Source organism: Xylocopa sonorina, chromosome 5 (assembly GCF_050948175.1).
Source record: "Xylocopa sonorina isolate GNS202 chromosome 5, iyXylSono1_principal, whole genome shotgun sequence".
Taxonomy (NCBI): domain Eukaryota; kingdom Metazoa; phylum Arthropoda; class Insecta; order Hymenoptera; family Apidae; genus Xylocopa; species Xylocopa sonorina.
In genome coordinates, this window is record NC_135197.1 from 13,934,637 (window position 1) to 13,949,780 (window position 15,144).

Sequence of the window (15,144 nt, forward strand, 5' to 3'; positions counted from 1 at the left end):
CTCGGTGTTTCGCACCGTTTCACGATAATACCATATTCTAGACTCAGTATTATTTCCAAGTAGCGGATGATTTTGCGGTCATGGAAGAAAACTGTAGGAACACCACCCCCTCCGCCCCGAAACCTATTTCGCAACAGTGTCGCGTTCCACTCTGTAAATGAATAATATAAAAGCTAGCTAGTAACTATATCAGGACGCGAGAATAATAGAAGAGAGAAGCAAATGTTCTTATAGAGTCGTCGTAGTATTAGCACCCTCGATCTCTGGACCATCGTGTAACGACGTTTCGCGTTAGAAAACCTCTCGCTATCCGTTTTCGTTATTTAATTCGAACCTGTTCGATTCCCTTTAGTCGATCGCTTCCCTAGATTTACTTTATCCCCCCCTCTAGTAACTGTACATAATTATTCGAGACTCGAGATGCGCGACGTTGAAGAAAAAGAAGAAAAAAAGAAAAACATATCTTGGATGTGCTTGGACGCAAGCGCGGTCGCGCGCGCCTGTAGAAATTCATCCGATCGTTCCTTCTTCCCTTGAACTAACGCGTACATATATTTTTCCAAGGCAACAGACTCGCTACCCTCTGCGTGTACTCTGTGTACATCGTCTCTAACCGTTTAACGTCAACTAATAATAAAGTTATCGGACGCGTGCGCGTCTCCCGTATATAGAATGATCGTCGATAAAACGGAGACTGTATTTCGTACGTGTTACATGTACGTTCGAGACAATACGTATCGACGACAGGTTCGTACGATGTTCCCCTTGACGATTCTGATTTCTCGTTCCTCGCCTCCGTCAGCTACCAACAGGGTAACGACCATTTATTATTTATTATCCTCGAACGCAACGCGTTACCGCCGTTTCCCGAAAGGAAAACGAACGAACGACGCGATGGACGAGTAACGAATTGCTGGCCGGATTAAGCGTTTCCCGATGCTTCTTCCTATTGATTTATTGGTTCGCGGTCGCGTCGAGGCCATCGAGGAACGACCAGAGATAACAGTCTCGTGCCCACCGCGTCCTTTTCCTGTACAGTTTCACCGTAACGGTTAAATATCATATCAATGTAACTTGGACTCATTTAATATGTGCGAATTCGTATGCATATTAAAATCGTGCGTCGTCTTTAAAAAGGATAGCTCTTGTATGTTAAATATAAACCGGAACTAAATAAAATTGTTGATATGTGATATATTCTACACGGGAGTAATTGATCCGTCGACGAACGGAGCTCGGAATCATGTCCAGACATCCCCGGTCAAACACGAGGGAAATTACGCTACGATTCATCGAAACGATCCGAATGTTATTTAGACGTAGAAAACGTTAATCAACCAAGTAACGCGATACGGCGAGAAATGATTTTGAAAGGTAACGAAGTTGCGAGCTCCCGCGCCGTTATCGACATCGAGCTGAACCACGCGTGGCGCCATCTCTACGAGGATCGTTCAAACTGGTCGCGCACCACTGCAGCAAGCAAGCCAACTTGAAACAACCCGTGGCGCCATACATACGCAAAGCGCCGAAATTATTCCCGAGGAGTTACCGACGTACCGGTGGCGCCATCTCCTCGTGAACCGCTGAAACTACTCCTGCCTAGTTGCCAGCTCCAAGGGACACGTTGACGAACCGGTGGCGCCATCTCTGCGAGAAACACCGAAACTACTCCTGCCTAGTTGCCGACCAACCAACGGACCGGTGGCGCCATCTCTGCGAAAACCACTGAAACTATTCGAGCAGTTACCGAACTGCTAACGGACGGGTGGCGCCATCTCCGCGAGAATCGCTGAAACTACTCGCGCGGAGTTACAGAACTACCAACGGACCGGTGGCGCCATCTCTGCGAGAATCGCTGAAACTATTCGTGCAGTTACCGAACTACCAACGGACCGGTGGCGCCATCTCTGCGAGAATCGCTGAAACTATTCGTGTTAGTTGCCGACCCAAGGAACAAGGTGTCGGACCCGTGGCGCCATCTCTGCGAGAACCGCTGAAACTACTCGCGCGAAGATACCGAACTACCAACGGACTGGTGGCGCCATCTCTGCGAGGACCACTGAAACTACTCGCGCGTGGTTGCCAACCCAAGGAACACGGTGGCGGACCCGTGGCGCCATCTCTGCGAGAACCGTTGAAGCTATTCGCGCGGAGTTACCGAACTATCAACGGACCGGTGGCGCCATCTCTGAGCGAAACGCTAAAACCGGCCGCGTGTCGTTACCGGCATCGAAATAAATTATTTTTCTCGTTCGTTCGAAGGGGGGAATACGCTTGCCCACTAATCGCACGATTCCAAAAATGTGTGCTACGAAAATACAACGGACGATAGATTTACGCTTCGTTCGTATAATTTACGGGACAATGTCGTCTCGCGAGTGATTCGAAAATCGATCGTTGGCGTTTCCTATTGCGCTCGTGTTTTCGTTATTCGATATTAATCAACTTTTATTCCACTTTATTCCGCGCGCGATCCCTACCACCGGCATACAAAGCGGCTTCGCTTCGGTTACGCGTAATCGAAGAGGAAAGGAGATGGAAATGTAAACGAAGCGTTCCGCGTGACGCGATTCTAATCGCGATTCACAGATTCAGATGATTTATTTTACTTCTATACATTCAAATGACCGTCGAAGCGGTGGATCCTTCGTCGGGACGAACGTTCGATCGCGCGTTCGATTCCGCGATGAAAAATATATTTTACAGGATAAATTCAAGGTCGCGTCCGATCCATATATATATATACATACGCGCACGGACAGGCACACACGTTCGCATACACACGCACACGTGCACGAATGAAATATTAGCTCGAGATTAAGAGATATTCACAGGAGCGATTCCTCGCTCGAAATTGAAAATTTGAAGGGAAGGGATAAAATGGTTGGCGTCCCTTTACGCGCGAACGTAGAATCGTTGCTCGCGCACGGAAGGAGGAGGGTCTGCCCGATCACGGTGTACACCTTTGCGCGTAAAAGCAGTTCTCGCGCGAGGGGATGGCTCCTCCCAGAACGTTCACGGACGCGGTTGTTCGCGGCTCCATTGGTCGAGAATCGTTCCGTCGCGTGCAGAGATCCGACCAGAGACGAGTCAAGCGAACGCGTGAACGCGCGCGAACGCGTCCTCGTTCCGATCGGTCTCGTAATCGGTTGGTCACGTCGAGTGTTGAGGCGGCGGTAGCGCGATCTCGTATCCGGCTGGCATGCTCTGCTGATGATGCTGATAATGATGATGATGGTGATGATGAGCGGTCGACATCATCTGATGATGCGTTTGCTGGTAATACTGATGATGGACGCTCGAATGGCTCGGGTAGTAGACGGCGGTCTGTTCGACGTCCTTTGCTGAAACGAAATCGTTCGAGACGAGGGGTTAGTAGACGCAACTCGTTGACGCAACGGTTGCCGCTTACTCACCACCGGTGTCGTAGCCGCCGCGACCGTAGCAGAGCGCCTTCGCGTCGTTCATCGGACTGAGACCAGCACCGTTCAGACCCGAGGAAGGAGTGACCGGGGTCGCGTATCTCGGCTGACGCGGACCCATGGGACCGATGCCCATCGGGCTGCACGGGTTGACCGCGACCGGCGACATGCTCATCGTCGAGAGCGGAGACATCGCCAGATTCGAGCCGTTCGAATCGATGCTCTGCAACGATTGTATCGTATCCCCGGCGTTGCCCACCGTACCGGCGATCGCGTTGCTCGCGCCGCTGCCGCTGCTCTGACAGTTCAACGGCAACGGCATGTCCCTGGAAAACGTCCGTGCCTAATAAATCTTTGCTGCTCCGTGAGAGTCGAGACCAGCCGAGAAACACATGCGAGGGGTTCCCTCCGCTTTCCCATTGTCTTACTCTCGAAAAACCTTTGACCCTTGGCCTAGCAAACGAGCGCGGGACGATTAACCAAACCCCCGTTCCGAGAAACGTCCTCTCTCGTGCCCCGACGGAGAGAAAAACAGAAATAACTCGCGGCGATTGTTCTCGGGTGTTGGACGGACGCGAGAACGCGAAACGATAGGCGGTGGTGGGTGATGGGTGCTGCTCTCGGGGACAAATCGAACCCGTGGCCTTTATGTAGTAAACTATTGGGTAGCGCGAACAGCTCAATGGTGAAACGAGAGAATGGTAACCGAAGCTGCGTCGTAAAACGGTAATGGGGCGTCGCGTTTCCTTTTCGCAGACCCTTTCCCAGCTACCACCGCGATCCACCGAGAGAGAGTAACATACCCTAGGAAGAACACCACAATTTTTACATCGAACCGCGTCGATGTTGAAAAAGTTTCCGAACGGACCGTGACCAAGCCGAGTCGCGTCACCTCGCGTAGCCATAACAACCTATGTTCTCTCTCTCTCTCTCTCTCTCTCTCTCTCTCTCTCTTTCTCGCCGAAGAAACTCGGTAGAACGGTAGGGAAGGTCGAAGAATGATTTATCGGGCGTTCTCGAAGCGGTGCGTCGAGGAACAGAAGAAGAAGAAGAAGAAGAAGAAGAAGAAGAAGAAAGAGGACCGTGCACACACATGTCGAAAACACTTGTTGCTCGGCGAAAAACTCGAAGGACCCCCCGTTGCCAAACGGCACCACCACACGTGTTCACCCCTGAAAAACTTACGTTCTCGTTTGCGGCGTTCGATCCCTCTGACGTCGATTCTTGAACCAATTGGCCACCTGAGTCAAGGTCAACCCGGTCTCCTTCGCCAGATTCTTCTTCTCGTCGGAGAGCGGATACTTGGTCCGCATGTAGCACTGCTTCAACGCGTTCCTCGATCGTTCCTTGAAACAATAGACGACCTCCTCGCCGTCCCAAATGGTCTTCGGCAACGGATACTTTTTCCGCAATCTGTACTTGTCGACCGCGCCGAGGGGACGACCGCGTATCTTCTCCGCCTCGCAATAGTGCGACTTGAACCACATCTGCTGCAGCTCCGAGTGCCGATCCGGCGAGAACGGATGACTCTCCAGGATCGAGTAGAGCTCGTGGTAAGCGCCTCGATGAAACGCGACCGTGGCTCTCGCTATTAAAACGTTCTCGTCCCGTCGGAGCAATTCGCCCGGCGGCAGGGACCACAACAGCCTGCCCATATCCAAACGTACGTTTCAAACCATCTCTCTCTCTCTCTCTCTCTCTCTCTCTCTCTCTCTACCTTACTTTCTTTACTTACCTCGTCAGCTTCTCGATATCCTGTCTCTGCGATAACGCCTTGCACATGCACGATATCTGGTCCGGCGTGTAATTGCTGCTACCACTGCTCCCGATTCCCAGAGAAAGTCCGCCCGAAATGTTCCCGTTGCTGTTGTTGCTGCTGTTGCTGCTGTTGCTGCTGTTGCTACTGTTGCTACTGTTCGTGTTGTTGTTGTTGTTGGTATTATTATTATTGTTGTTGTTGTTGTTGTTGTTGTTGTTGTTATTCGCAGAGGCGCAACTGTTCAACTCTTGAGGATACTGCTGATGAAGGCTGGTCCCGTTGGCGGCTGGCGTCAAGGTTTGCGAATGAGGATGATGCTGATGATGATGATGATGATGATGATGATGATGAGGATGAGTCAAGGCGAGTCCCGGCATCGAGGAATCGTCGAAATGCGAGGTGGAGGCGTTTCGATGCATACCACCGATCCGGGTGGTGTTGCACTCGCTGCTCGGCGACGAGAGTTGATCGGAGGTATCGGGCATTCTCGGGCGCGTCGATTAGTCGTCGAGAATCACTCGCGGCTCATTTCTTCGCGCACTCCGTTATCGATCGAACGGTAAACGACCGGATACGAAACAACTGTGTTGGCGAAAGTAAGCATCCGCTGCCGGCCGACGCTAAACGATCCTTCGATCGGCCGCGTTTCCTTCATGTTTCATCGCGATCGCGATCCCTCGCATCTCCTCCGTTCTACGATCCATACGATCCAACGAGACGATGATGATTCTTCCACACTTTTCTTCGCCTTCTTCTGCTTTTTTCACTCTATCCTATCGACTACAACACTCGACGAGGATGACGGTGCCAGCAGCACTGGTGAGAGAGGATCGTTTCGCACCGCGATGCCGCGTCGCGCCGGTGGCTGCTGCTGCTGCTGCTGTTGCTCTCCTTTTTTTTCTTTTTTGCCGCGCGCGCTAACCCACGGCAAGAGGGAGTGGAACGTGTCCCGGCCGTTCCCGATTGGACGAACGGGAGCGCGCGAGCTCGTCCCATTGGTCGAACCCGGGGGCGGCGCAACCTACTACCCCCGTTCGAAAGCCACCCTTCTTCGTTCTCACCTGCCTACTAACTGCTTGCCAGAACTTTCGGTTCGACGCTAGCCTAAAATTCGATTTTCACGTTTGTTGTTACGTCGCGCAGGTACGAGCGAAGCAACAAACACCGGAAACGAAACGCCGGGACAACGTCACCGTACACCGTGTTATGATTCTTGTACGCGGTGCTATCGCGCCTCGTCGCCGTTCCATTTATTTCACAACACCGGGCAACGCGATTCGTTATCGCCGTTTACTTTTATTTCTACTCGTCCCCAGGAAGTCGATCGAAATAGCCCGTCGAAACGGTCGAGCTGTGAAGGAGGGGGAGGAGGAAGAGGAGGACGAGACCACCGACGGCGTTGCATAGATCAATCGGAGCCGATCGTCTGGACGTCTTTTAACCGGTACGCATCGCCAATCCTTTGAATCCACGCTCCGCCTTTTCCGACTAATTGCTCGAAATCTTTGACTTTGACGAATTTCCCTGCCAGACACGGGGAACGCGAGTCGAGAGAAACGAGAAAGGAGCGCGGAATACTTGAAAAAATTGTTCCGATTTCGAGAGCGCGAGGCTCCAGGGAGTCAATGATAGAGGGGCGGTGCCGCGCTTCGCGATGGCGTCTCCTTCGATTTGGTGTCGGATATCCTACCAGCCGCCATTTTCCGGCTTCCCCTCTTCCTCTTCCTCTTCCTCTTCCTCCTCCTCCTCCTCCTCCTCCTCCTCCCCCGCCGCCCCGTTTAAATCCTCTGCCGCAGTTCTCGTAGATACGCGCGATGGAATTTCGTTATCGAAACGCGGACGCGATTCTTCCAACGAGATCGAGAGCACCGTGTTAAACGCGATTTCGGATAAAGCTGGAATCGGTCGTTGATAGCCGAGCGTGGACGAGTGTAGCGCTGGCAAAGCCTTTGCCACCTACGTGGAACGAGTCCGAGGGGGAAGGTGGCGAAAGGAGCGTCGCACCGGCTAGCGTCGTATTTCGTCGTTGTACCGCGTTTAATTGCATTCCAAAATGGACGGATCCTCCGTTTGTCAAACGGAGGAGGCTGCCGCTGGCATCTTCACCGGTGTAAATCCGGATAAATTAAACCCTCTCTCGAGTAGATTTCAACGCTACTATCGAACGACAACTATCTACGATTTCACCTGCCGTTATCGAATCGAATCGAATCGAATCGAATCGAATCGGACTTAACGACGACGACGACGACGACGACGACGACGACGACGAAGGTGACGGTAAACGCGCTCGTATGCGCATCTCGTATTTCCCTGCCGATAGATAGATTGCCGTCGCGTATAAATAGAGGCAAAGGTATGCGCGTTTATATGCGGTAGTCGGCTACGTAAAATTAATATCGACGAACGTTGGTGGCCGACACCGGACACCCGCGTATCCTCGAGATAGCCGACTGGCTATCTTCGCGCTGCCGTGCGTTACGCCTCGATTCGCTCGACTGGTTTATTCTTGGCCAGACACAGGTGAACCGACGACGAAAACGCGTGATTCGCGCGACAAGAGGATTAGCCGACGTAATCCCTCGGTTATTTCGCCATTAACCAGGCTTGCTCGGATTGAGATCGGTGCCGGAGATTCTTACGGCAATGGAAAACCTGGACCTTCCTAATGCCAGAAAATATGCTCTTTATGTGTCACTGGCCACTTTGTCCCGTTTTCTGGTTCCGCTCTCAATAGATTCTCGCGCCTGTACCTGGCCCGTTTTCGCTCTTCCCGCCGAGACACCGATCTCTGCAGCGCTTACCTATCTACGCGTCGTACGCACCACGTCGTACGTACCACCGCGTGTACGCGAGCTGGTGATAGGCTCGAATCGTCGAATTACACGGTTAGTTGGATGCGCTCACCGATTCGAGCAGGGGGGGGGGGGGGGTGGATTAAAAGGGGTTCCTCGTCGTTCGTGAAAAGTTAGCACGTGCCGTTTACTCGAAGACACACAGGTATGCGCTACCTCGCATATTCGGCCTCCTGTTATCTGCGGGCTGCTTGTGTCAGGTGAGTTTTGTGGGAAAAAAGCTGGACGCAGGTCTCTGCTTCGAATCGTCTTACGCTGACTCGCACGATTTATCTGCAGGTAAAGTACGAGACTGTTGCGTCGCGGCGTATATGTAGAATACGTATCTGGGAAGCCGTAGAAACTCGTTCTCACACTCGTGTTTTTTTTCTTTTTCCTTCGAACGTAGGCCAGAAAGGAAAAGGGATCCCTAAAATAGAAACGCGCGTTTTCGCGATTTTTTCGCGTTTCCTGTCGCCAACAACGTATTCGCGGCCACGGCGACAATAAAGGCTTGACGCCATAGAGGTATATCGCCACTGTTGTGTCGACAATATGTTCCGGATCCTTAATAACGTCGACGGTACAACGGTATTAAGAGATATTACAAAGCGGCGACACTTGAATGCGCGTCGAGGAGGGTTCTCGCTCTTGAAAAGAGCATCTGAACACGAAACACCCCGCGTAGCCCCCTCGATGTTATTATGAACTCCCTCCCATTCACGCCGCGTCCCGCTCCTATCACTCTCTCTTTCTCTTTTTCACTCTACCCGTCCTTTTCCCAATCCCATCAACTTTCACCTCCCCTTCCGCGTCGAGTCCACCCTCGTCAACGATCCGAGCAGCCGAATTTTCTATTTAGAATTCGATCGAAAATTCGCCCGTTACGTCGTCACTATCTGTCGTCTCCATCTGTATAGTTGGCTCCGTGACCGACGCGGCCACCCCTTTTAACGATCAATCAAATTGTCCGTACCGCAACCAAGATTCATTTAATTAGCAAGGTTACGCCCTTCCGTTCCCGATCCGCTCGCAACGATACTCGCGGATAAGAGGGATGACGTATCAGGTGCGAAATGGAAACGCTGTTACGAGGATCGTTCGCGCTGACCGCGCAAACGTCTCAAGGCCGTGACGTTACTTTGCCGTCTTATCGGAGCGAACTTGTCCACCGTTGCTACTCGCTACGTTGTGGGAATCGAGTAATTATCGCGTCATACCTCCGAGAGTTGTATTTATAGCGGCTCCAGGAACCGTATCCCCCACGTTCGTCCACGTGTCGCGATTTCGCTCGCTTCTCGCGCGGGCCTACCGCCGCCTAGCCGTGAGCGAAACGGTACAGGTACGGGTACAGGTACTCGAACGGAGGCTTACTCGAAATTTGAGGCCGTTTTAAAGGGAAAACGAATCCTTTGATGGGGAACGCGAGGGAAATTACTGGAGAGCGGAAGCTGTGATTTATTAAAGAGAACCCTCTCGCGACGGTGTCACGCGTGACGTAACTTATGGTTGGATACAGCGATGCAAGCGATACAGAGAATAGCCGTATATAACGAAGGTTATGCTGTTACCGGTGGATGGTGGAGTGGTACGATGGTGTCCAGTGACTCCCATGTCGGCTTGTTATCCGTACCGCCCCATCGTTATCTGCAATTACCCCAAAACAGCCCCTAGTTTATAAATTATAGACCGTTCCCATACCACCACCCGCCACCCCCGCTCGCCCTCCTCGTTCGTCCGTCCCTCTGTTACCGCCGCGCGCGAACCCTCGACAGGATTACATCTGTCATCAAACGTGACCAATTACGCTCAATTATCGTACCGGCAACTACCCCTTCTACGTCGTCGTCGTCGTCGTCGTCGTCGTCGTCGTCGTCATCATCGATAATGCGCCTCGCCTCACCTCGCCTCGCCTCATTCAGACCTCGTCCCAGAGAATCGGTACGATCCGTTGAAAATCTAAACGCTCGAGATTAAGATGTACGCAGGCCGACAATGCACGCGATCGGTCCTACCCCGCGCCATTGTCGCGGCTATTTCAATGGAGTCTCCGACAATGAACTATCGACAACTGTACGGCTCGCCGTGTTGCGCAAACCTCGGGGGTTCCCCACTCGACACGGGTGTGCAAGCCTGTTTGACTGTACTTTTCACGCCCTTTTTCCACAGGCCACACCACCCGAACTTATTATTATTATTATTATTATTATTATTATTATTGTTATGTCGCCCCGGATCCTCTTCTTCCCCTCCTCTTCGAACGCGCATCTGCTATTGTCACCGCGATATCCGTCCAAATTCTGCCTCTGGATTACGAATATCCGGCTAATCGTCTCCCATCGATTCGGAATAATCTATCACACGCAACAAACAAACTTGTATAACAGCCTTTATTTTATCGATATGATACAATTTTCTTCGACCTATTCATTTACCCACGTAACCTTCTCCTTCAGACTCTTACCAGACTAGATATTACGGAAACAGGTTAAATCCCATCCCATCCCATTCCGTTTCGTTCCGTTCCGTTCCCTCTGAGGACCGTTGCGACTTTTCACTGTTACTCCTTCCTTTCCTTTTGCTTTTCTCCCGTGTAAATGCATCTATATTTATATAATCTTCCGTTCGCGCTGCAACGGAGAACAATCGTTCCATCTATACTTAATAGGTGTCTATATAATAAGATTGACTTTAGCACAAAAATACATTTTTGTAATTACATCTTGAAAAATTGAAACACCTCGCAACCCTACGGAGAGCACTTGACGACCCCGCGACGCACGCCCTCCAAATTACTCAAATTGCGCGAAGAGAGAAACGCCGTTTCCAACTTTCACACATCGTTCTATAACGTGCAATATCCATAAACTCTCTCTCTCTCTCTCTCTCTCTCTCTTTCTCTACCTCTCTAAGTACATCTCTATACGTATATACATATATGCGTGTATCTGTGTGTATGTTTGTGCGCGTGTCAAGGGGGTGGGTGGGATGGGAACGGGAAGGACGCGCACGTCGGTATACGTGTACAGATTAATGTGCATATATAGGATGTCGCGTATGTTCCTCTATACATGCGTGTACGTACATGTACACGTATATGTTTAAATAGACGTACACAGACGCACACATACACACACGCATAGTTACGCAAAAGTTCGACTTTAATATGCGCTTGGAAGACAGAGGTTCATATTATGCAAATTTGTATCCTTAGTTATATAAATTTACGCGCGCGCACGTCTGTAGATTACGTTTCGATGCGGCGCAACTCGTCATCGGTTATCGTCCGATTCGAGTCAATTGAGTTCGAGTCAATATTGTCGAGCTTCGTCTCTCGATTTGTCGTGGACAATTGTTCGTTCTTTTTTTTCTTTTTCGCTGAAAATCGACAACGATCGTCGTTCGAGTTGATCGTATCGTCGAGGAGACGACGGCTCACTGATTTACCCCCCCACGGACAAGTTTACGCGTATATGGGCTATCCATTCATTACAGTTAGGTATTGATAACGAATGCATGCTCGTGACACATTGAACGTGCTCGGAAACACGGCACGATCGTCAAAGCTCGGCAGTCGTCAAAGATCGTAAAACGCAGGTATTTCTACTAATTAGATTAATTGTAACCAGCGAGCTTCGTCGATCGCCTTAGTATAATATATACCTATTTAGTATAATATATAGATATTTACACACGATATGTTACATCGAGAATTATCAATGAATGAAAATGAAACTGCCTATAATCTAGCGATTATACATCATTAAACACATGAAAATAGAAATACGAGATCTTTACGATTTAAAAATTATATTTACTTCCGTTACGCGTTACGGCCTTAGCCCTTGGAAAATGAACGGACGAAAAGGGGTTACTCGTCCAATCGCTGTTGCGAGCTTCCCTCGAATACCACGGGATATGTCGTTGATACAGTCGTATACGCGAAAGTAAACTTTATGATATGTTTACGACAATGCAATAACAAAATGATTCGTCAACGCTGTTAAACGCTACCTATGCACATTTTAAAACGGAAGAAACGAGCAAAGCTTCCTCCTCCGCGCATCTCTCCGTTGCTTTTCGTCTAAAAGCTATCGTTATCGGCTGTCCGACAGGGCTTCTTATCCGCAAGATTCCGAGGATACAGCAAACATTTCCGCGAGGAAACCGAGAGCAAACAACACGATCAAGATGCAACGAACAACGCGGTATGTAACTGTTCTCGTCTATCTCTATCGAAATTAGCGAAAAGAAACGAATGGATATACTTTATTCGATTCGTCAGATAAGATGGTACATCCTAAGATGGTACATCCCACCGGTCGAGAATCTATCGATACAACCATGAGAGAGTTTTGCGATCAGAAATTTAAATGATATTTACCGATGATTTTTTTATTTTTTTTTTTTTCCTCTTTTTCTTTCTCGCGATAGATGCATAGTGATATCGCGAGTCGGAACGAGTACGATACGAGGAGATTTCGCTTGACACCTACGCATCGTTTCGCGATCGATACAAGTTTCAAGATGGACGACGTGTATAAACGAACGTTGAACGATTCTTTTCTAATCGATGAATCGACGAATGAAAAGATTCGCGTCGATGTAATTCTGAAGCAAACGTTCGTTTCGGATTCTAGGGTGAGCCGTAAGTTTGGTGTTTCGTCTACTCCACTGCTGGGTAACCGTACGTAACCAGCTACGATGACCCCGCGCGTACAAATCATTGGTCGTTCTAAGGTCCAGGGCAAGAGTCGTTCCCATTTACTCCATGGTGTCGTACTTGACTTTCTTCACTTTGAAATAGCGATAAGCAGCGTAACCGGCGACCGTGAGCAAAACGGCAGCGGCCAGCGTCGAGCCAACCGCGACAGGCGCGGTTTCGTCCTGAAATCGCGCGCTCAACGACGTGCACGAGAATTCCGCCGCGAACTCGTTATTCTTGAATTTGAACGGCTGCAATTTCATCTCTCTGAAATTTCAAACGAACCCGTTCGTCAATTAGTTTCGTTTACAACGAACACATACCTACCTATCTGCCTGCCTGCCTGCCTGTCTGCCTGTCTGCCTGTCTGCTTGTCTACCTAATTATCTACCTACCTACCTACCTACCTACCTACGTACCTACCTACCTTCGATATGTACGGTGATACGTAGGTACGAATAGGTTGTTCGTCGTAGATACGTATAAAATAGGCAATGTACCTGAGAAACACAGTCGCGTGGTTTTTTCCATCGGTCAACGGAATTTCCGTTTCTTCGCTGCACGCGTATGATTTTCCAACCGGTGTCGGGAACATCGAGTTGTGCTTCTGTCCGGTACTCAATCTGATCGTTTTGTCTTAAACGGAAGCGACTCGAGATTAGGGGTAAGGATAATATAATATAAGGTAATAATATATAAGGTAAGCGGTGTAACTGTGCTGTAAATTTTCGATTCGATTCGACTTACTCGGTTGGTCGATGTGCTCAAAGTGTCGATCGCTAGAATTGTAGGTGAGTTCTATTTTTTCCACGTACCATCGCTCACCACCGGGTGTCTGAAACGATTTGTTCCGCTAAGCATCGTAATAGCCACGCGTTTAGCTATAATAGGAAATAATCACGGGAAAATGTTACCTTAGCGAAGCTCCACAACAACACGAACGCATCCCACTTCAAGGACATTGTCACCGTGTTCTCGTTGTCGCAATTTCCAGTTACCTTAGCGTCGCTCGGTACGTAAATGTTCACCTTCTGTTGGGAGAAGAGATCGGTTGAATATCAAACTGGCCTCTTTCATTCCCGCCGGCGTTCACTTACTTGATCCTCTCCGAATTTCGTTCGATACATCACGGTCATCAGCGCGTCCACTTGCAAAAGGATACAAGCTTGACCGTTACTACCGTCCAAACGGTACAGCGGTTGTTCCGTGGAGAACGATCTGTGCGTCGTCGATGACTCCGAAGACATCGTAGTGGTACTCTTCAAGTCGTAATCGATCGGCTGTTTTGAAATACATTTACGTTATGGATCTAAGTAGCAGTAATTGAAACTTCTCGGGGTACGCGTAAATAAAGCTGTAATAACGGTAATCAGTGGGGAAGTATTTGCACTTATATCATTATTTCGGTAAGAATAATCCATTTAGATAATTATTCACGCACACGTATCGATCGGAAAAAAAGTGTCCAAATAGTATATCTAGCCGCACGCTAGTTGCTTCCTGTATGATGAAATATTCCTCGCCGTCACGCAAATAACGATTTCCTTTTATCGCGTCGCTTCGGCGATTAATAACACGTAACTGTTCTTACCAACGGACGTTTAGTGGTTTTGGCGAGGAACTCGACTTTAACTTTCGGTGTCCGACGCGTCGTGTACAGCTGATCGTCCAACTTTTGCGATGTCGACGACGAGGTAGGGACGGCGAACGCTGTACTCAAGACACACCCTACGGAAGAAAGTTTCTTTGTTCAAATCTTAACAAGATTAAAAGCTACTCGCTAATCTAGTAGCTAATGTCTACGCGACAATTGGCGGCGGGAAGAGATGCGCGGACCAATCGCTTTCATCGTTCGAACTTCCTCAAAGCCCCTCCTACAAACGATCCGCCAAAGATTCGACGAGGTACGTTCCACGTAAACTGATACATTCACTTTGCGGAAAACGCCCCATGGAAATGTCATGCGTCGATCCACGGTGGATCGAGTGAGAAGGGAAAATAAAGGAAAGGAAAAAGAAACTCGACGAACCTGTTCGCCGCGAGTAATTTGCGATAAGGTGTGGGGTATGCGGATTAGGGGTGTGAGAAGGATGATAGAATTCGAATATCATTTCACGTAGGCACAATCATCAAACGGTCCGAGCAGTTTCGGAATCTCTCGACGAGGAGGGGTGAGAGTGAACGAGGAGGAGGAGGAGGAGGAGACAAAGTAACGTAAAAAAAAGACTCACAGAATACAAATATCGCCAGTGTTCGACTCGTAGGACGTGTCATCTTTTCTCGTCCGGTTGTACTCGGGAACGATGAGCGGAATGAAAAAATATACTGGTTTCGGACGGTGTCTCGTTCGTACGCAGGACGATTTCACCTAGACGACGATCGCGAAGCTTGTGAGCGAAACGCGAAAGCTCGACCGCTGACGGA

General features: G+C 49.6%; 2 protein-coding genes across 2 annotated transcripts; both read right to left on the bottom strand.

Moving 5' to 3' along the window:
* Positions 1-3,153: 3,153 nt before the first annotated feature.
* Positions 3,154-5,666, bottom strand: Six4 (homeobox protein six4). Its single transcript, XM_076894791.1, has 5 exons — positions 5,392-5,666; positions 5,158-5,286; positions 4,608-5,069; positions 3,420-3,748; positions 3,154-3,344 (listed from the first exon to the last, which is right to left on the bottom strand). Exons 1-5 carry the CDS (start codon positions 5,664-5,666, stop codon positions 3,154-3,156), a joined length of 1,386 nt encoding a protein of 461 aa, XP_076750906.1.
* A 7,109-nt stretch (positions 5,667-12,775) lies between these two features.
* On the bottom strand, positions 12,776-15,131 carry LOC143423441 (lysosome-associated membrane glycoprotein 5). Its single transcript, XM_076894798.1, has 7 exons — positions 14,952-15,131; positions 14,312-14,448; positions 13,818-14,000; positions 13,635-13,751; positions 13,468-13,555; positions 13,221-13,356; positions 12,776-12,987 (listed from the first exon to the last, which is right to left on the bottom strand). Exons 1-7 carry the CDS (start codon positions 14,992-14,994, stop codon positions 12,780-12,782), a joined length of 912 nt encoding a protein of 303 aa, XP_076750913.1. The 5' UTR covers positions 14,995-15,131; the 3' UTR covers positions 12,776-12,779.
* Between the last annotated feature and the right edge of the window lie 13 nt (positions 15,132-15,144).